This window comes from Bombina bombina, chromosome 1, assembly GCF_027579735.1.
Source record: "Bombina bombina isolate aBomBom1 chromosome 1, aBomBom1.pri, whole genome shotgun sequence".
NCBI lineage: Eukaryota > Metazoa > Chordata > Amphibia > Anura > Bombinatoridae > Bombina > Bombina bombina.
The window spans coordinates 1283909803-1283930447 of record NC_069499.1 but is presented as its reverse complement, the minus strand read 5'-3'; the positions used below and the strand labels follow the sequence as shown (position 1 = coordinate 1283930447).

Genomic DNA, 20645 nt, shown 5'->3' with positions numbered 1-20645 from the left:
TGGGTCTCAATGTTGAGTCTAATGGGCACAACTCCCTTTTGTGAGCTAATTCTGACCATAGGACCTGAGTGGTCTCAGTTGTGATTGGTTGGTGTTGCTTTGTCTCGCGTGTGTTGTCTCTGCGATCCCATAGTATTGCGTCTGTCTTGTCCCCCCCCCCTCATATCTGATTCTAGCTGTAGCCAAAGGGCTTCCTCTCTGACTCTAAGTATTAATGTATCTTGGGCCACTCTAGCTGCCTTATGGTATTCTATTAAGTTAGGAACTCCCAAACAGCCCAGGCTTCTATGATTTGTCAAGGTTCTCCCTGCTATTCTGGCAAGCTTTTTACCTTGGATAAATGACAAAATCTCTGATTGAAGTTTCTCTAAGTCAGGGTATAAAATGCGTATGGGGAGAGCTCTGAAAAGATAGAGCAGACGGGGCAACACGGTCATCTTCACCGCCGATATTCTCCCCATCCAGGAGAAGTTATGCTTCTTCCATGTCTGCAGGTCTTTTCTGATAGCTTTGTACAGAGGGATATAATTGGCTTTGTATAATTGTTGGGTCTGTGCCGTTATTCCCACCCCTAAGTATTTCATGGGACCTTTAGATTCCTTTAGCTCAAAGTTTATTTGGATTAATTTCGTTGTGTGTGGGGGGAGTGCTATTGGTAACATTTCGCATTTATCGGTGTTGATGCGATAGCCAGAAATTAAAGAGAACTCTCCTAGTGTTTCAAATAGGTTGGGTAGTGAGTGCATGGGTCTGGTCAAAGTGAGTAGAATGTCGTCCGCGAAAAGGCTGATCTTGTAATTCGAGTTGCCTACTTTAACTCCTACTATGTCGGGATTCGCCCATATCTTAGCTGCTAGGGGCTCGATACATAACGCGAATAGCAAGGAGGACAAGGGGCATCCCTGCCTGGTCCCGTTTAAAATTGGAAATAGTGTAGATCTATAGCCATTGGAGGACACCAGGGCCGACAGGTTAGTGTATATGGTTTTGATGGCGTCCATAAAAGGGCCCCCAAAGTTCATATGTGTCAAGGTTGTAGTCATGTACCTCCAGTCCACCCTATCGAACGCCTTCTCCACATCCAACGCGAGAAGCAGAGAAGGCGTTTTTGTGTCACAGAGGTGGTGGACCGTGTCCACAATTCGTCTAACGTTGTCTGGGGCTTCTCTGTCTCTAATAAATCCCACTTGGTCTTTATGTATTAGTTTGGGCAGTATGTTTGCTAACCTGTTTGCCAGGATCTTAGTAAAATTTTTATATCTTGGTTAATCAGGGAGATAGGGTGATAGCTAGAGCATTTTTTTGGGTCTTTGCCTGGTTTGGGTATGACTATAATTTTGGCTTGTAGCAATTCAGTTGGGATTGGGTATCCTTGCATAATGTTGTTGCAGAATTTGGTCAGATGAGGAATAAGTTCTTTTCTAAACAGCTTGTAATATTCCCCCGGGAATCCATCTGGTTCCGCGGCTTTCCCTGATTTTAAAGCTTTTATCGCTAATGCGACCTCTAACATCGAAATGGGTTCATTCAACGTCTTTTTGTCGTCTTCTGTTAGTTTAGCTAATGAGGGGGATGCTAAAAAGCTCTGTGTGAGGTTCTCTGTCTGTGGACTATGTGTTACTTTATGACCGTCGTAAAGCTGAGCGTAGAAATCTCCAAAGGCGTCGACTATTTCTTGGGGATGGGTAGTGTTTGTGCCGTCTGGCCTTTCTATGATTGGGATATTAGCTGTTTTATATTTTTCTCTAAGTTTGTGGGCTAAAAATTTGTCTGGCTTGTTAGCGTATATAAAGTACTGTGATTTTAGTTTCATTATAGCTCTATTGGCCTGGGAGTTCAGTAATTTAGCCAGTGAGTCCCTTTTGTTTTGCAGGGTATTCAGTATGGTGGGGTTCCCCGTTAGTCTGTGTTGTCTCTCCAAATGTGCTATGTCCTCATGTGTTTGCAACAAGTCACGCCTTGTCTTTTTATTATGTATAGTTTTTTCCTTTATGAGGATGCCCCTTAGTACCAATTTATGTGCTGCCCATACGCACGTCGGATTGTCAGTAGAGTCTGTATTAATGTCCCAAAATTCAGTTAGATGTTGCAAGGTGGAGGAATAAACCAGTGGGTTTTTGTGCAAGTTTGGGTCGTAAGTCCAGGATCTAGATCTATTTGGGTCAACCAGACCAGTCATCTTAAGAACCACCACAGAGTGATCCGACCATAGACAGGGACAAATGCTGGAGGATTTGAGGATCGGCTGCATGATTTGACTTGTAAAGACATAGTCTAGTTGGGAGTAGGTGTTATGTGCTGCCGAATAAAAAGTTGTGTCTCTGGTGTCGCCATTTAAGATGTACCAAGAGTCTATTAGTGAGTGTGAGTTAAGTGAGCTCTGAATGTTCCGTATTATACTGTCTCGTCTTAACAGTTTGTTCGAAGTTGTCTTTGGTCTCTGTGTGTTCTGTGGTGGGATGGGTATGTTAAAATCGCCCGCCATAATAATCCTGACTTGTGACCACTGTGTAATGAGTTGCGATATGTTGGCGAAAAAAATGTGTTGTTGTTCATTGGGCGCGTAAACTTTGCACAGAACAACATCTACATTATCCAACTGTCCCTTTAAGATTAGGTATCTGCCTTCAGTGTCTGCAGTGGTGGATTCGTGTATGTAGTTGACTGAGGAGTGGATGAGAATCGAGACTCCCCTCTTTTTCGACTTGGTAGTCGCATGAAAATGTGTGGGGTAGTTTTTAGTCCAGTAGTAGGGGAGTTGGGGTTTTACAAAATGTGTTTCTTGTAGAAACAGTACCTTGGCTTTAAGCAAAGTGTATTGTTTAAAAGCTAATCTTCTCTTAGTGTCAGTGTTGAGGCCACGTACGTTATGTGTGGCTATAGTCAAATCACCTTCCATTTATGTGTTGTTTGTGGGTTGTTAGCTTACCTGGTCCGCATGAGACCTCTCTAGGTTTCCTACTCTCTAGTGTTGTAGACCTTACTGGTGAGGGCATCATATCTACCTTCATGGTGAACCTTAACTGTAAAGACCTCTCCCTTTCGACATCTGAAAACAGAAATAAGCACCAGCAGCAGCAATACTGCAACGCTAAGCAATGGGCCCAACAGTTTGGATCTGCCTCTCTCGTTTCTGCAGGGGAGAATAGGGGGAAAGATAGAAAAAGAACAAGAAGAACAGGGAAAAACATGTTAAGAAAACGTTTAAAGTGCAATAACAGTGAGTCTTAATTAACTGGGGGTGTCAGTTCAGCTGCACCGAGTTGAATACTGGTAATTTAGAAAAGGGGCCCCTATCAATAGGGTAGTGTTTGTGAGCAAAGTCTCATTTCAAGTTATCTAATATCTCTGTATCTACAGAACTGTTCTCTCTGTAGAAAGTAAGCCAGTCTCTTTATGTGCTTGTGTGTTCGCACGTTGTGGCGCTGGTAGAGAAAGTGTCCTTTAAGAACTTGCAATTCTTTGGCTATCACTATTTTAACTTGTGGTATCTGTGACAAAGAGTGGCATATGGGGTCTTTATAACCCCTAATAAGTCCCAAAGAGGTATGTTTAAGTTTTTTGTTTCTTCCTAGTCGATCTTGTCCATTGAGCTTTCGAAATCTGGTCCGCTGGTTTTATTAGTCGTTGCAGGGGAGCAGGAGATGTTAATTTTGGGGCTTCTAGGTCGAGGATTTGACAAACCTCCGGAATGTCTGATGGGTCCCTGAGAGTAATTGTTCTGGAGTCTTTGGTGATATACAGGGCAAAGGGGAAGCCCCACTTGTATAATATTTGATGTTTTCTGAGCAGCTGTGTTAGCGGTCTGAGGGCACCTCTTCGCTGGAGGGTTCTGACGCTGAGGTCTTGATAGAACTGTATTACGTTCCCTTGGAATTTCAAGGTGGGGTTCTTACGTGCACCCTGTAGGATTTTATCTTTATCTTGGAATAGCGCCATTTTGATAATTTATATCTCTGGGGGGCATACCCTCCTTGGGTTTGGGTTTGAGGGCTCTATGGGCTCTTTCAATACCCATGTTGAAGTTTTCTGATCCCTCTGTCACCTGGTGAAACAGTTGTGCTACATAGGAGAGGAGGTCTTTGTTAAGGATGCTCTCTGGAACTCCTTTCAGCCTAATATTGTTCCTCCTACTCCTGTTTTCTAAGTCTTAGCTCCTGGTGGTGGGTGGCCACGGTTTGGTTGACATTAGTGATATCTTCAACTAAGGTGTCTGTTTGTTCCTCCAGTGTGTCCATCCGCCCTCCAAGTTAAAGGGCCATAATACCCAAATGTTTAAACACTTGAAAGTGATGCAGCATAGCTGTAAAAAGCTGACTAGAAAATATCACCTGAACATCTCTATGTAAAAAAGAAAGATATTTTACCTCAAAAGTTCCTCAGTAGCCACCTCCCATTGTAAAGGATTTCTAAGCAGCATTTTAGTATGTCTGTCCTGGGACATCTGAAGGGACTAGCATTGTGCACTCTCATATTATTTCACCAATCAGGTAAAGGAAGCTTTCTATGAAATCTCATGAGAGTTATGTAAAATCTCATGAGATCACAGTAAGAGTTCATGACCTCAGCAATGCTGATGCTGATTGGCTGCTGTTCATTTCTTCATTTTTTTTTATTTTTACCTGCAGCTGGGAGCAGCTGAGTATAACTTTTTACACTTACACTTACTCTGCTGAGCTGAGGAGATTGTGAGGTAAAATATCTTCCTTTTTTACATAGAGATGCTCAGGTGATATTTTCCTGTCAGCTTTTTACAGCTATACTGCATCAATTTCAAGTGATTTAGCATATGAGTATTATGTCCCTTTAAGCAATCTCTGATTTGATTTCGGATAAGCTATTGGTCATTGCTGTATGCATGTTATCTATTTTATTCCAGAGCTTTTCAAAATTGGCTGCAATGTCCTGTTTTGAGACTAAGCCTTTCAAATCAGCTTTGGTCACTGGGGTGGTGTCTTCATTGGAGTCAGGGTGTTCCATATCTGATGTTTCTTGGTCCCCCTCTTCCATATCCTCCGCTATGTTTAATTTGGGGTTTACAGTTGTTTTAAAGTAGGCATTAACTGTAGATGATTTAGTTGTTTTGTCACCCTTTATTAATCTTCTGGCTGACATTGTAAAACAAAAAGGGGCATTTTCTGGCACCTGGTGTTAGTGGTGCAATATAGAGGCCGCAGATTAGTAGTTTAATGTCTTTTGCAGTTTTGGTTTTAATGATAAGAGTCCTTGTCAGCTTCTCTAGTTTATCAGGAAAGCTGGAGTAGGTTTATGTTTGTGTCTTAGTTGTACAGCTGGGCAGTCCCTTATTCCATGAAAAGTATGTGGGTCTCAGAGACTTTTCTTAGGGAGTGTGATACTTTATTTGGTGTCTCTGTTTTGTCTTTCTGAGGCTATCAATTCTATTTTCTCCCCTTCTTAGGCTCCCTCTATGGCTTACTCCTGACCACTGGTTATCATATAGTGTGACGGTTTATGTGGGGATACTGTCCTCTGGCAACAGCGTTTATTCTTTTTTTGGGTGACCCTCAGCCTCCCCTCTTGTGCCCTTTAGTGCAGGAGACCTTGTTTACCTGTCCGGGAGCTCCGCTCACAGTCTCAGATCGTTGCGATCCTCTGCGCCATCTTGGATTTCCCCATGCTGCATTGTTGTGCGTGCGGTGTTGCGCAGCTCCTTCTAACTTTCTCTGCTGCTCTTATTCTCCGGAGGTTCCCACCGTTGCACTGCCGTCCCCTATCGCTCCCGAGGACCTCCGATGCTGCAGGGCAAGTAGTTTGTAGTAGTCCGGTGCCACTCGGTGTAGTCGCTTAGTCTCCGCTGCTATTTCATGTCATGGGGTTTTCCTCATAACTTGTCTCCCGCCTTCCTCTGTGCTCAGCTATCGTTCTTGAGGTGGTTAGATCGGCTAGGTCAGGATTTAGATTATTGTTCTTTGTTTTAGCATGTTTGGCTAATGTTTAGGGCTCCAAATTAAACATTTATTCGATGAGCTGAACAGAGCTCACAAATTATGCGGCCATTTCTTAGCTTGGTCAGGCCACGCCCCCTCGTCGCCCTTTAAAGGGCCACTAAACTCAAAATCTTTCTTTCATGATTCAGATAGAGAATACAAATTTAAACAGCATTACAATTTACTTATATTATTTATTTTGCTTCATTTTTTACATATCCTTAGTTGAAGAAAAAACAATGCACATGGGTGAGCCAATCACACGTGGCTTCTATGTGCAGCAACCAATCAGCAGCTACTGAGCATATCTAGATATGCTTTTCAGCAAAGAATATCAAGAGAATAAAACAAATTAGATAATAGAAGTAAATTAGAAAGACGTTTAAAATTGCATTCTCTTTCTAAATCATGAAAGAAAAAATGTAGGTTTCATGTCCCTTTAAGACTGTTCTACAGTAAGCCAGGCACCTAATTTTTTAGATTCAGAACACGTTTTTATATTTTATCCTGCAAAATATCTTCACTAGTTTTTTTCTACTTAAATGGACAGTAAATACTTTGCGATTTGTAATATAATAATATGTAATATAATATGTATATTTATGCATTGTAAAATAACTTTCCAATATACTTCCATTATTTCCCCCTTTTCCTGTTCTTTAATGATTCCTGTTTCTTTCATGATTCAGATAGAGCATGCAATGTTAAGCAACTTTCTAATTTACTCCTATTTTAAATTTGTATTTGTTCTCTTGCTATCATTATTTGAAAAAGCAGGAATATAAGCTTAGGAGCCGGCGCATTTTTGGTTCAACACCTGGGTAGCGCTTGCTGAATGGTGGCTACATTTAGATTCCTCTATACAGACTTCACTATTGTCTGTTTCTCCTCTTTTCCCTGTGAGGTATATGAACATCACTGCAATCAAATCTTTGGTAGATTCTTTTCTGTGAATCTCTTATGGACTACTGCTGCTGATTTATATCAGACTTCCTACATATCCTTATTTTGGATTGTATACATTTAAATTTTTGGGTTTATTTTGGGTTTTTAAGTGTACACAATATTTCAGTGTTCGCCTTTTTTTTGTTTTGCTCTATCTGAAACCACAATTTTTTTCTTTCATGATGATTATGTCGTTTTAAGGTCTATTTTTCAACTCTGTATGTGTGTTATCATTTTTGTGCTGAGAAGAAGGGGCATGTTATTTCTGCAGACACAAATTAACAGTTTTGAGAACTAGAAAACCAGTAATATGTTACTTTGATATGTAAATATTTTCCTGAAAATTGCCCAAAATAATCATACAGAAACCTCTGGTAGAGCATGACATTGTGAATTCATTTACCAAAATAATAAACAAATTACAGCCATAAATATACAGCATTTTGCTGTATAATTAAAATCAAATTTATATTTCAGGATGAATAACCATTAGATTATAAAGTATCTTCAATAGAAACTATCTTTAGATAGATTTTTCTTCAAAAATAATTGATTTTTGTATCCACCTTGGTGGGCAGTGCGATTACCGACTTCCACTTAAATATATGTGTCACGGGACAGCTTTGTAGGCATTCACTGCTCTCAAGCCAATACCACCTTACAAACCAATATTTAGGACTATAGACATCTACTGTTAAATTGCTAATTTGCTTAGGTGACTTTAAACCTTAATATATCAACAACCACTGCTCATTTGTAACCTAGCAATAAAAAGTACATCCTAGACAACAAAGTCTATCTACATGCCAATTTCATAAAAAGGTGCCGCCATTTTACTGCAGGGTAGGCTAATCATTTTCCTCATCTCTTACATTGAAAATAAAAAATTTTAACACTTCACTCCAGAAATATTCAACAAATTTTATTTTAAAATGTTAGCATTTCCAGTCATTAATGGTGCCCACAAGAAGAAAATGTAATTCAATTCTAAATTACAAGCACCTTGAAAACAATGTTTAGCATTAAATGGTCCAATGAACTTGTGTGTAATTTGTTTATGAAAAGACTAATAAAGTGGTTTATATACTTATTCAATGTAAAAGAAAATTCTTGTTTGTTCACTAATTAATACTAAAGAATCATCTGTATACTATAATGAAATCAGGAAATAAATATCTTATACAATGCTATACATTTTGCTTTATATTATATTTAACAATGAAAATAAATTTAAATTAAATTCTCAATAAGGACATGGAGATCAAATGCAGTCTGATTGAAATATGTTGAGGTCTCTGGTCCAATACTAATATTTAGTCATAATCAACTGTATTTGTTGCCTTGGAATGCTAATTAATTATGTAACATGTTTATTATATAGTAGAAAGTGAACAGTTGTATTTAAAGGGATAGTAACCCCAATTTTTTATTTTGTGATTCAGGCAGAGCATTCAGTTTTAAGCAACTTTCTAATTTACTCCTATTATCAATTTTTTTTTATCTTGGTATCTTTATTTGAAAAAGTGGGAATGTAAGCTAAGGATCCGCCCCATTTTTGGTTCAGAACACTGGCTAGCGCTTGTTGATTGGTGGCTACATTTAGTGCAACCCAGGTTCTGAACCAAAAATGGACCGGCTCTTAAGTATACATTCCTGCCTTTCAAATAAAGATACCAAGAGAAGGTTAGCGCTGCGGAATCTGTTGGCGCTCTACAAATAACCGATAATAATAATAATAAGGAAGAAAAATTGATTATATGAGTATATTTGAAAGTTACTTAACATTGCATGCTCTATATGAATCATGAAAATGTAATGTTTACTTTAGTGTCCCTTTAACACATACATTACTAAACACATTTCTTGTACAACCATTTAAAGGAATTTGTTTTCTCTTAAAGGGACATTAAACTGCTGGGTACAACTACAGTAGCATGCTTACTACTCCTTATGTCATTCCTTTCCCTCCTATTCCCTTTAATTACTGGACATTTGCCAGCATAGTCATGTGAAAGGCACAATCACATACAGTGGCACGAGAAAGTGAACCATTTTAGAATTAGTTGGTTTTCTGCATGAATTAGTCATAAAATGTCATCTCATCTCAAGTCCTTAAACGAACAACACACACACACACATTTATAATCTTTCATGTCTTTATTGAACACATCCCATTAAACATTCACAGTACTGTGGAAAAAGTAAGTGAACACTTGGATTTAATAGGTAGTTGATCCTCTTTCGGCAGCAATAACCTCAAACAAGCATTTCCGTTAGCTGCTTTTTAGACCTGCACAACATTCAGGAGGATTTTTGAACCACTCTTCCTTACAGAAATGCTTCAGCTCAGCAATATCTTTAGGATGTCTGGTGTTAACTGCTCTCCTGAGGTCTTTCCACAGCATTTCTATGGGGTTAAGGTCTGGGCTCTGACTGACTGGGCCGCTCCAAAAGGCAGATTTTTGTGAGACATGGTTTACATCAACAGATGCATTTTGTGAATAGCAAAATGTTTGAGTGATTTTTATAAGTCAAAGTAGCTCTAACCCACACCTTCAATTTGCCAATTTCCAAATCAAATTTGATTTTGTTGAAGTCATTAGACAAAGTTTTCACATACTTTTTCGAACCTATACTGTAAATGTTTGAATGATATATTATCTGTTTAAACATATTGTGTTTGTTGATTACTGTAACCAGATTTCCATCTTAAGGAAAGGAGAGTCCACTGCTTCATTATTTATGGGAATTAAGAACTTGGCCACCAGGAGGAGGCAAAGACACCCCAGCCAAAGGCTTAAATACCTCCCCCACTTTCCTCATCCCCCAGTCATTCTTTGCCTTTGTCACAGGAGGTTGGCAGAAAAGTGTCAGAAGATTCAGAGTAGTCTGTTATGGAGAGTAGTACTCTTCGAAATGGGACTGGAGTTTTAAGTAGTTCTGTCAGCCTCTCAGTGAGAGCATGGATGAATTTTAGAGTCCGGTGATGCAGGGGAGAGTCTTTCTGCAAACCCATCTCGTCTCAGATTAACAGCTCCATAAGCAATCGGCATTGACGAGATTTCGCTCATCAGTTACAAACGGAGGTTTCTGCGACCTTTAATGCCTTACCATGACCTGCTAAGCGCAAGCAAAAGCTGAAACATAACTATCTGTCCCAGGGGTCATCTACTCCGTTGGATGTCTCTGACAGATTATCCGCTGATGAAGACTTCGACTCTTCGGAGGACATTTTTTCTGGGTCGGAATCGACGACTTCTAGACCTCCGTCTGCGGAGGAGCCAGTTTTTAAATTTAAGATGGCCCCCCTCTTCTTCTTTTATAAAGCTGTGGGGGGCCGTTCCTAAGGTGGATGGCGCTATCTCCCCGCTTGCTAAGAGAACGAATATCCTGCTCGAAGATAGCTCTTTGTTCAAGAAGTCCATGGATAAAAAATTCCGAAGTCCATGTTGAAAAAGATGTTCCAGCTCATGGGGTTCATTTTTCAACCAGCAGCGGCAGTCGCTGAGGTGGCTGGAGAGGCTACCTATTGGTGCGACGCTCTGTCTGCTATGGTTGAGGTGGAGACTCCCCTCGAGGAGATACAGGAACGAATTAAGGCCTTAAGGGTAGCTCATTCGTTAATCTGTGATGCAAATATGCAGATTATTCGCCTGAATGCCAAGACATCAGGTTTTTCTGTTCTAGCCCGTAGGGCTCTGTGGTTAAAGTCATGGTCCGCGGATATGACTTCCAAGTCTAGATTACTTTACCTCCCGTTTTAAAGGGATGGTTCTTTTTGGTCCAGGCCTGGACTCTATCATATCCACGGTCACGGGTGGCAAGGGTGCTTTCCTACCGCAGGATAAGAAGAATAAGACTAAGGGGTCTTCTTTTAGTTCGGACAAGTCTCAACGCCAGCAGCCTGCTGCGAAAACAGAGCAGTTCAAGGGATCTTGGAAATCAGCTCACTCTTGGAACAAATCCAAGCAGAGCAGGAAGCCAGTAGTTAAAAAATTGTCATGAAGGGGCAGCCACCGATCCGTTTCTGGATTGCGTAGGGGGCAGACTATCTTTTTGTTGAGGCCTAGATAAGAGATGTTCAGGACCCTTGGGTTCTGGAGGTCATAGCCCTGGGTTACAGGATATGATTCAGTAGTCATCCGCCCAGAGGTATATTCCTCCTGTCAAACCTATCCTCAAATCCAGTGAAAAGAGACGCCTTCCTAGGATGCGTGAGGGATCTCTCCTCTCCCTGAGTAATCGTCCCAGTCCCTCTAGCAGAAAGTCTGGGATATTATTTAAACCTTTTCGTGGTCCCAAAGAAGGAGGACACGTTTCACCCATGGACCTAAAGTGTCTAAACTAGTTTCTGTCAGTCCCATTGTTCAAAATGGAGACAATTGGGTCGATTCTGCCCCTAGTTCAAGAGGGACAATTCATAACGACAATAGATTTGAAGGATACCTTCACGTTCCAATACACAGTGATCACTTCAGGTTCCTTAGATTCGCATTTCTGGACCAACACTTCCAGTTTGTGGCCCTACCGTTCGGTCTGGCAACGGCTCCAAGAGTCTTTACAAAGGTTCTGGGAGCACTGCTGGTTCAGGCTCCGTCCTGCAGTCTCACCGGAGGAACACTCAAGGGCTCTTCTCCTTCGATCCCACGGATGGAAGATAAACAAAGGAAAGAGTACTCTGGTTCCCAGCAACAGGGTGGAATTCCTGGGTACGATAATAGATTCCTTATCCATGAAGTTATTCTTGACAGATCAGAGACGTTGCAAGATTGCGACCAGCTGTCTTGCCCTTCAGACCTCAGGGACATCTGTGGCCAGGTGTATTGAGGTGATTGGGCTCATGGTATCCAGCATAGATGTCATTCCATTCACCAGGATCCATCTCGAGCCTCTTCATTTGTGCATGTGGAGACAATGTAACGGTGATCACTCAGATCTAGCCCAACAGATATCTCTGGACATCCGATCGAGGGAATTGCTCTCTTGGTGGATCTGTCCGGGACAACTGTCCCAGGGGACATCCTTCCTGAGACCATCCTGGGAGATTGTGACCACGGACACAAGTCTATCAGGATGGGGAGGTGTTTGGGGTGCCAGAAAGGCACAGGGCAGGTGGACTCGAGAGGAGTCGAGTCTACCGATTAAATATTCTGGAACTCCGATATTCAATGCTCTGAGGGCTTGGCCCCCCTGGGGTCGTCCCGATTTTTCAGGTTCCAGTCGGACAACATTAAATCGTGGCTTACATAAACTATCAGGGGGGGAACGAGAAGCTCCCTAGCTATGAGGGAAGTACCTCGGATTCTGGAATGGGCAGAGAACCACAATTGTTCGCTCTCAGCGATCCACATTCCGGGTGTGGACAACTGGGAAGTGGATTTTCTCAGCAGACAATAGTTTCAAGTGTTCGCAGAGATCTGCAACACATGGGGGACGCCAGCGATAGACCTCATGGCCTTAAGACTCAACTCCAAGCTACTCGGATACGGGTCGCGGTCCAGGGATCCACAGGCAGAGCTGATAGATGCTTTAGTGGTGCCCTGGGAGTACAAACCACTTTACATTTTTTCACCATTGCCACTTATACCTCGTGTAGTGGCCTGCATCAAGCAGGAGCAAGCTTCGGTTATTCTAATTTATCCGTCGTGGCTGTGGAGGATGTGGTTTGAGGATCTGGTGGGGACGTCATCTCCTCCATGGAGATTACCCTGTCACAGAGATCTGCTGGTTCAGGGTCCATTTCTACGCCAAAATCTCGATTCCCTGAGGCTGACTGCGTGGAGATTAAACGCCTATTCTTAGCCAAGAGAGGATTTTCGGAGAGAGTGATTGATACTCTTATTCAGGCCAGGTGTGGAGGACCTACTTCACCTGGTGTGAGGAACGTGGATATCCCTGGCACAAGCTTAGGGTATCCAGGATTCTGGCCTTTCTCCAGGATGGACTGGATAAGGGTCTTGCTGACAGTTCCTTTAAAGGGTCAGATTTCGGCTTTATCTGTAGTTTTACACAAGAAGCTAGCTGAGCTTCCTGATATTCAGTCCTTTGTTCAAGCTCTGTCTAGGATCAGACCTGTCTTTAGAAATTCTGCTCCACTTTGGAGCTTAAATTTGGTTCTTAAGATTTTGAAGAGGGCTCCATTTAAGCCTATGCATGAGCTTGACATTAAACTTCTTTCCTGGAAAGACCTATTCCTACAGGCTATTGCATCAGCTTGCAGAGTCTCTGAGTTAGCGGCCTTGCAATGTGAGCCTCCTTGCCTGTTTTTTCACGCTGATAAGGCTGTTCTTTGCACTGGATTGGGATTTCTTCCCAAGGTAGTGTTGAATCGTAACATCAATCAGGAAATAGTAGTTCCTTCCTTGTGTCCTAACCCTTCTTCGTCAAAGGAAAAGTTGCTTCATAATTTGGACGTGGTTTGGGCATTGAAGTTTTATCTTCAGGCCATGAAGGAATTCGGACAGACTTCGTCTTTCTTTGTTGTGTATTCAGGGAAGTGCAGGGGGCAGAGGGCCTCTTCCACTTCACTGTCTTTTTGGTTAAGGAGCATTATCCGTCTAGCCTATGAGACAGCGGGACATAAGCCTCCTCAGAGGATAACGGCTCACTCAACTAGCGCTGTGGCCTCTTCTTGGGCCTTTAAGAACGAGGCTTCTATGGAGCAGATTTATATACTTTTGCAAAATTTTACAAATTCAATGTTTTTGCTTCGGCGGAAGCAGCTTTTGGGAGACAGGTTCTGCCTCCTTTTACCCTGCTGTTGTTTTCATTGTGTCCTCTAGAGCTTGGGTATTTTGTTCTCACAAGTAATGAATGAGAAGCAGTGGACTCTCCTCCCATTAAGATGGAAAACATAAATTATGCCCACCTGATCATTTCATTTCCATCTGTGGGAGGAGAGTCCACTGCTCCCGCCCGTTTCTCCGGTGGGCGGACCTATATTTCATTTTATTCTTCTAGCACCTTTTTATACCATGATATTTCTCCTACTGTTCCTTGTTCCCTTGGCAGAATGACTGGGGGTGGGGGAGGTATTTAAGTCTTTGGCTGGGGTGTATTTGCCTCCTCCTGGTGACTAGGCTCTTAATTCCCACAAGTAATGAATGAAGCAGTTGACTCTCCTCTCACAGATGGAAATTAAATTATCAGGTAAGCATAATTTATGTTTTTAAGAAAAATGTATACATAAATGCAGTCGTTTCTTAAGGGTTTCAATACTTTTTCTTGCCACTGTATCAATGGTTCTTTGTTGATCATTTTACAAAGGTGTTTGTTATCAAGCATTACTGGATTTGTTACTAGGTGCTAATAAATCATACAGCAAGAATAAATCATTGCATTATTTGGTCATCCTAAATATTTTCTTCTGGCCTCTAAAACATTTATATGTTGTATAATTTAATGCCTTTATCGGCACATTAAAAAGTGCTAATAAAACAGTAATTTTACAGTTTTTGTACAACAAATATTCAATTTGTAGTAGAAACATTTTCATGTTACTTAAAGTGATAGTAAATCCTAGTGTTTTTGAAATGCTAGGATTTACCACTGGAACAAATAAAAGGGACTTTCAGTCATGACGTATAAAATACTTCATGCTGAAAGTTCCATTGTTTGTCTGAAGCGTTCGCCGTGCTGTGCTCCTTAGGCAGCCCACGGCAGAGCGCTATTTTTCAGTGAGGTGACCACCTGGCATTATGCCGTATAGCTAGCACGCTATTGCCTAAAATCACCTCAGTGATAAAATAACGTTCTTCCGTGGGCTGCCTGAGGCACTCAACCAGCAAAGGAACTTTCAGCATGAAGTATTTTATACTTCATGACTGAAAGTCCCCTTTATTTGTTGCACTGCTAAATCTTAGCTTTTAAAAAATGCTAGGATTTACTATCACTTTAATGTTTGTTATACTTTTTTGTCTCTTAATCACATTATGTCAGCTGCCTGCGGCCGGGGCAGTGTGGCACCTTTTTATCTCTCCTCTTTTTTTTTTTCCCCAAGTCAGGGAATGCACATTCTGATTCACTGCATTTAGCACGTTCTCAGTGAGAGGTCAGATTTTAATTTTGCTGTCAATGTTTTAGCCTCAGTTACATTTTTGGCAGACTCCTCATATTTAGTAATATGGTAGTTGCTATCTAATTTGAAAAATGACTGACTTCTGTGGCTGCTCCTACATTGTTAGTCTTATTGCATAATCTGTTCCCTTATGTATAAATGAAGTGTTTTTTAAAATAACATTTAGGCTGCAAGCGCAATTTGCCTTAGGACTATCCCATTCCTCTTTTAATATGTCTTATAGTTGTAAATAATACCATTGTATTAATGTAATTCCATAGTATGATTAGTATCATGATTAGGGTGAGAAGGTGGTGCACTGAGTGAAGGAGTAAAAACACTCAATGTGGTATTGGAAGACAGAGAACAGAATCGCCTAAATTACAAAATGCATATATTAAAGCCAGTTATTGTGTCACTATATATTCTTCTGTGTAATGCTTTTATGCCTCACTTGTTGTAAATGGTGACTGTTTAGTCTATGATGTAATGTAATGCAGCTCATAACATCCATAGGGTGACCATATTGCCCCTTTAAAAAGGGATACATATGAAAAATACATATGCCAGGGCTGTTTTCAGGGCTATTCAAATAAATGTTTTTTTATAAGAATCCTGACATATGTATTTTTCATATGTGTCCCTTTTTAAAGCGGCAATATGGTCACCCTAACTATAGACCATCCTTTCACAGACAACTCTGTACAACTCATTGCATAGCCTCTTACATCTGGCTGCAGATTGCTCTTATAGTTAGCCTCCACTTTTGACTCTGTTCATCCCTTTCACGCCCAAGAGTCTGTATTATAGCAGGATTTTCCTATGATCTCTGATAATAACCCTGGGCTTTTCTTAACCTTTGATGTGTCACATATAGGAGGACTGGCAGAAAGACACCTCCTGAAATTGTCTGCCTTCAAAATGGCACCTAAGGGCTGGTAATTTAATGAAGATCTACATGGGTATATTCACATACTGAAAGGAGAAGTTTAAGAGAGGATAATACTTGTATTATTCTTAGTATTATTTAACGTTAGTGTAACAGGTGTTTTGAGAACGTCTCTATTTTATTTCTAAATAGAATTCTAAAAGAAAAGCATGTTTTTTTTACTTACTCTTTCATTTCTGCTATATGGTAAACTTGGGAAATGAATCATGCCATTCATCTTGAACCTAAGGACCAAATAGCTGGTGTAAAAATAAAATACTTTATTTTGTTTTATTTTTAAACACATTTCCTTATTTAGTATGTGCTTAACTGTTTCAAAGTGTTTAAACACTTAGTCAAAGTTACACTTCTAGAACCGTTGAGGATAAGTAGGGATGGGCGAATGTGTTTAACGAATGTTATTGTAGAAATTTGATTTACATAATAGAATGTTAATAAAAACGAATATTCTTAAAAATTCTATTATCAAATGTTACTTACAGTTTTCGAATGTGACATTCAAATTTGAATATTACATTTATAACACACAGTTGTGGGCTAGAAATACTATTTTGAATTTGAACGTCATATTCAAATTCGAATGTCACATTTATAAAACACAGTATTAGACTAGAAATACTATTTTGAATTTGAATGTTCCATTTGAATTCGAATGTCACATTCGAATTTGAATATTACATTTATAAAACACAGTATTAGACTAGAAATACTATTTTGAATTTGAATGTAGTATTGGAATATTACATTTATTAAACACAGTTGTCGACTAGAAATACTATTTCGAATTCGAATATTACATTTAAAAAACAGTAATAGACTAGAAATACTATTTTGAATTCAAATGTGACACTCGAATGAAGCATTTGAATTCGAATATTACATTTATTAAACACAGTTGTAGACTAGACATACTATTTCGATTTTGAATGTTACATTTGAATTCGAATGTCACATTTTAAAATTGAATGAATACATAGCTAAACATTCTATTATTCGAACAAATATTTTCGAATTTTATTGAAAAATTCAAAAATGAAATTTCAAAAATAGAATATTAGAATGTTATATAAACATTCAATTCGAACAAATGTATCAAAATTTGTTTTAAATTTTACATTTTAAGAAACATTCGCCCATCCTTATTGGTGAATACTTACAGTATGTAAGCCTGCTTTTCATTTGATCAACAGCTATAGCCTCATCTGGAGTGGCACAATGGCACAACTTTGGCCTTCTATGTAACACCATTGTGGGGGTTACACAGACATATTAGTTTAAAAAAAAAAAAAAAAGCTTTGTTCTGTTTTTTTTACACTAGAATGCCCCTTTAATGATTACCACTCATCAGCTGTTTAATCAACAGAAACCGCAAAAGACACTTATTGATCACTGTGGTAATTAATACTCAGCCTGTCTTCTGAAAGCAGACAAGGAGCTAGTTTTGCTTCTGGGGATCTGTGATTACGTTTTCTAGAGGCAGTGCTTTGCAGTTGGCTAATTAGCCTTGGGAGCCTTGGAAAATGGAAAATTACAATTTAAAGTTCATTCCCCATCTCTACCATGTCTAATTTCTTTAAATTGCGCTTTTTTTGTGTGTGTATGTAGTTTCAGTTTCCATATGGCCACATTTCAGTGTAGTTAATACAGATGTTTGACTTATTTATTTTCAGTTATTTTCAAATAATGCTATGATTTATGTATTTCTGACCTGCTGCCAGTTGTGTAATAATTTATAGGACCATGCTGAAGTAATATCTTTTAAACTTTGGTTACTGATATAATGACTCATATAATTAAGGGTTTGAATTTATAGGAAATCTCAGAATATTTAACAGCTATCCACACCTATAAAGAAAAGACTGATCATATCCTGAACTGATCCTAAATTGTATATGTACAGCCCTAATTTTGCCCTAGTTACACACGAGTCTTCTGTTTTTCTCGAGGCAATGTAATCTTTATTTTAGTTATTTTATTTTAATACAGCATTGGGAAATGTGAGGAATGATGAAATGGCACATAACACAAGGTTAGCAGGAGAATGTAAGCTTATGTTGCATGTAGTGGATTTTGTTCTGATATAGAGCAGTACAAATAAAGGGACATGCAATTTTAAGAGCCTTCACTTTTACTTCTGTTATGAAATTTTCCTCACTCTCATGGCATCCTTTGTTTGAAAAACATACCTAGATAGGCTCAGGAGCAGCAGTGCACTACTGGTAACTAGCTGGTGATTGGTGGCTACAGACATATGCCTCTTGTCATTGGCTCATCAGATGTGTTTAATCTCCAGTAGTGCATTATGTGTTTATTTGTTTAACTTCTGCAAAAGAGTTGGTTATATGCAAGCAATAGTGCAAACATAAAATGCTTTAATATATCAGAACATTTTGGTTTTTGCACGTTTGTCCTTTAAAAAGGGACAGTTTACTCCAAAATTAGCATTTTTAAAAAAAATACAGATAATCCCTTTATTACCCATTCCTCAGTTTGCATAACCAACACAGTTATATTAATATACTTTTACCTCTGTGATTAACTTGTATCTAAGCCTCTGCAGATTTCACCCTTATCTCAGTGCTTTTTACAGATTTGCATTTTAGCCAATTAGTGTTGGTTGCTGCACAACTCCACGGGAATGAGCACAATGTTATCTATATGGCACACATGAATTAGCAGTCTGTTATGTGAAAAGCTAATAAAAAAACATGAGATAAACAGGCAGAAATATAGAGGTTTAAAAGATTATAAAGTATATTAATATAACAATGTTAGTTGTGCAAAGCTGGGTAATGGGTAGTAAAGGTGTTATCTATCTTTTAAAACAAACATTTTGGAGTATGCTGTCCCTTTAATCTAGCTGCTTGAACAGAACGGTTGGGGTTGACAGCCACTTAAATTTCAATATTATTTTAGATAAATCTCACTGTGAAAACAAAAACGTTTATTTTTCTCATGCAAAGGTAAAGTTATTCAGAATCCCAATGCAAATAAAAATCAGTATTTCTTACCTTGTGTTACTTAAATTTAGTATCTTACATCTGTTTTATTAATTTATTTGATTTATTTTAGGAGTTCAATTTGTTATATGAAGAAGCAAAATACTATCAGCTACATCCCATGGTTAAAGAACTTGAGCGATGGAAGCAGGATAAAGAGCACCGGAAACATTTCCAGCCATGTGACTGTCTGGTTGTGCGAGTTACCCCAGACTTGGGAGAGAGAATTGCTCTCAGTGGAGAGAAAGCTTTGATAGAAGAGATTTTCCCAGAAACTGGAGATGTTATGTGCAACTCAGTTAATGCTGGCTGGAACCAAGACCCAACCCACGTCATTAGATTTCCACTAAATGGTTATTGCAGATTAAACTCTGTGCAGGTAATCCGGATTCTCTCTTAACACTTCTATAATATAGCCAAATGTGTTATCGTGTATATTTGTGTTATTTTTTGTTTTTTACTGTTGTGTTCATAGTGTTAAATATTGGTGAGTAATCAACGCCAAAAAATGTCCTAAAATTTGAGTTACTGAACATGCTTGTTGTTTCTCATAGTTCAAGTGGAAATAGAAATATCCCCACCATATAATGTCAGTCAAATTTCCATATTCCAAATTATCTGGAAACAATTTGTCATTTAAGGTTGGGTGGAGCTTCATGTTTTCATAAGCATTTGCAGGACTTTATATACCTCTTCTTATTTTGTTTTTGTGCAAAAGGTTTATATGTTTTGGCGGTAGGGGGGGGGTTACATTTGAGGCTTAAAACTTTCATTGTAGAAATGTAAAAGAGAAGTTCAGTGAAGTGTGTACAAAATGTTGTTTTTTCTAGAATCTGCTTATTTTTTACAAATTACTCTAGTGTTATTACGTGTCTAGAAAGCTTTTTCATATCAAGCAGTTTAACAATGACAACAATTAGAAAAAATGCATTTAAGATATCAGCTAAAAAAATTGTCAAATAGGAATTAACTAAGGGATTAAGAGCAGTTTCAGGTAAAATTTCAGCACATTCAATAAATACCTGTAGGAAGATGTAAAATAGTTTTTAAACATTGACATCCCTTTTTAAGGGTTACTGTTTTAAAATTATATTGGGTCACTGGCCTTCTTTAAATAACATTCTGTCTTATTTCTGTGTTGTGACCGTTAACATTATTTAAAACTAGGCACAGGATCACATCAGGGTAACATAATTAATCTTTTTTGTAGAAATAGTTATAAAGAATAATTGAATGTTGAGGGGGCCAGTTCTTCAGTGGTCCCACTATGTTCTTCACCTCTTCCAATTTAGGGAACATGTGAAGTGAGAGGATTTTATTGTGGTTGAAAAAAAACACAGGATCAAGCTGTGTTATGAAGAATAAAAGCTCTATCTGTATTTTAATTGCCCAACGTGTTTGACGGTACATCTTTCTGTCTAAATAGCAGTAAAGTTCCAAAAAGAGCGTTTTAATCCTCATAATAGAGCTTGATAATGTGTCTTTGTTTGACCACAATAAAATCCTTGGACTGTAAGCTAAATAGCCGTTGCCCAATCCAAAACTGCTACATAAAAGTATATATTTGTAGAATTTTAACACCCAAGGGAATTTATCTAGAGGTATTTTGACACTTATTTTTAACCCTTTTATCACCAAAAAACAACCCTTTATTAAAATAAAATTATAAAACAATACACTTTATTCAAATAAAATGTATTAAAAAACTTTGTTAAAATACATTTAACACTTTTATTGTATGTGTTTAC

General features: G+C 38.9%; 1 protein-coding gene across 4 annotated transcripts in view; it reads left to right on the top strand.

Moving 5' to 3' along the window:
* KCTD15 (potassium channel tetramerization domain containing 15) overlaps positions 1-20645 on the top strand; it is a 104078-nt gene that overhangs the window by 50917 nt on the left and 32516 nt on the right. For all 4 annotated transcript variants that reach the window (XM_053701491.1, XM_053701506.1, XM_053701485.1 and 1 more), the window contains exon 4: positions 18971-19276. In XM_053701491.1, coding sequence (XP_053557466.1) covers positions 18971-19276 — 306 coding nt within the window. The remainder of the gene's footprint in view (positions 1-18970; positions 19277-20645) is intronic.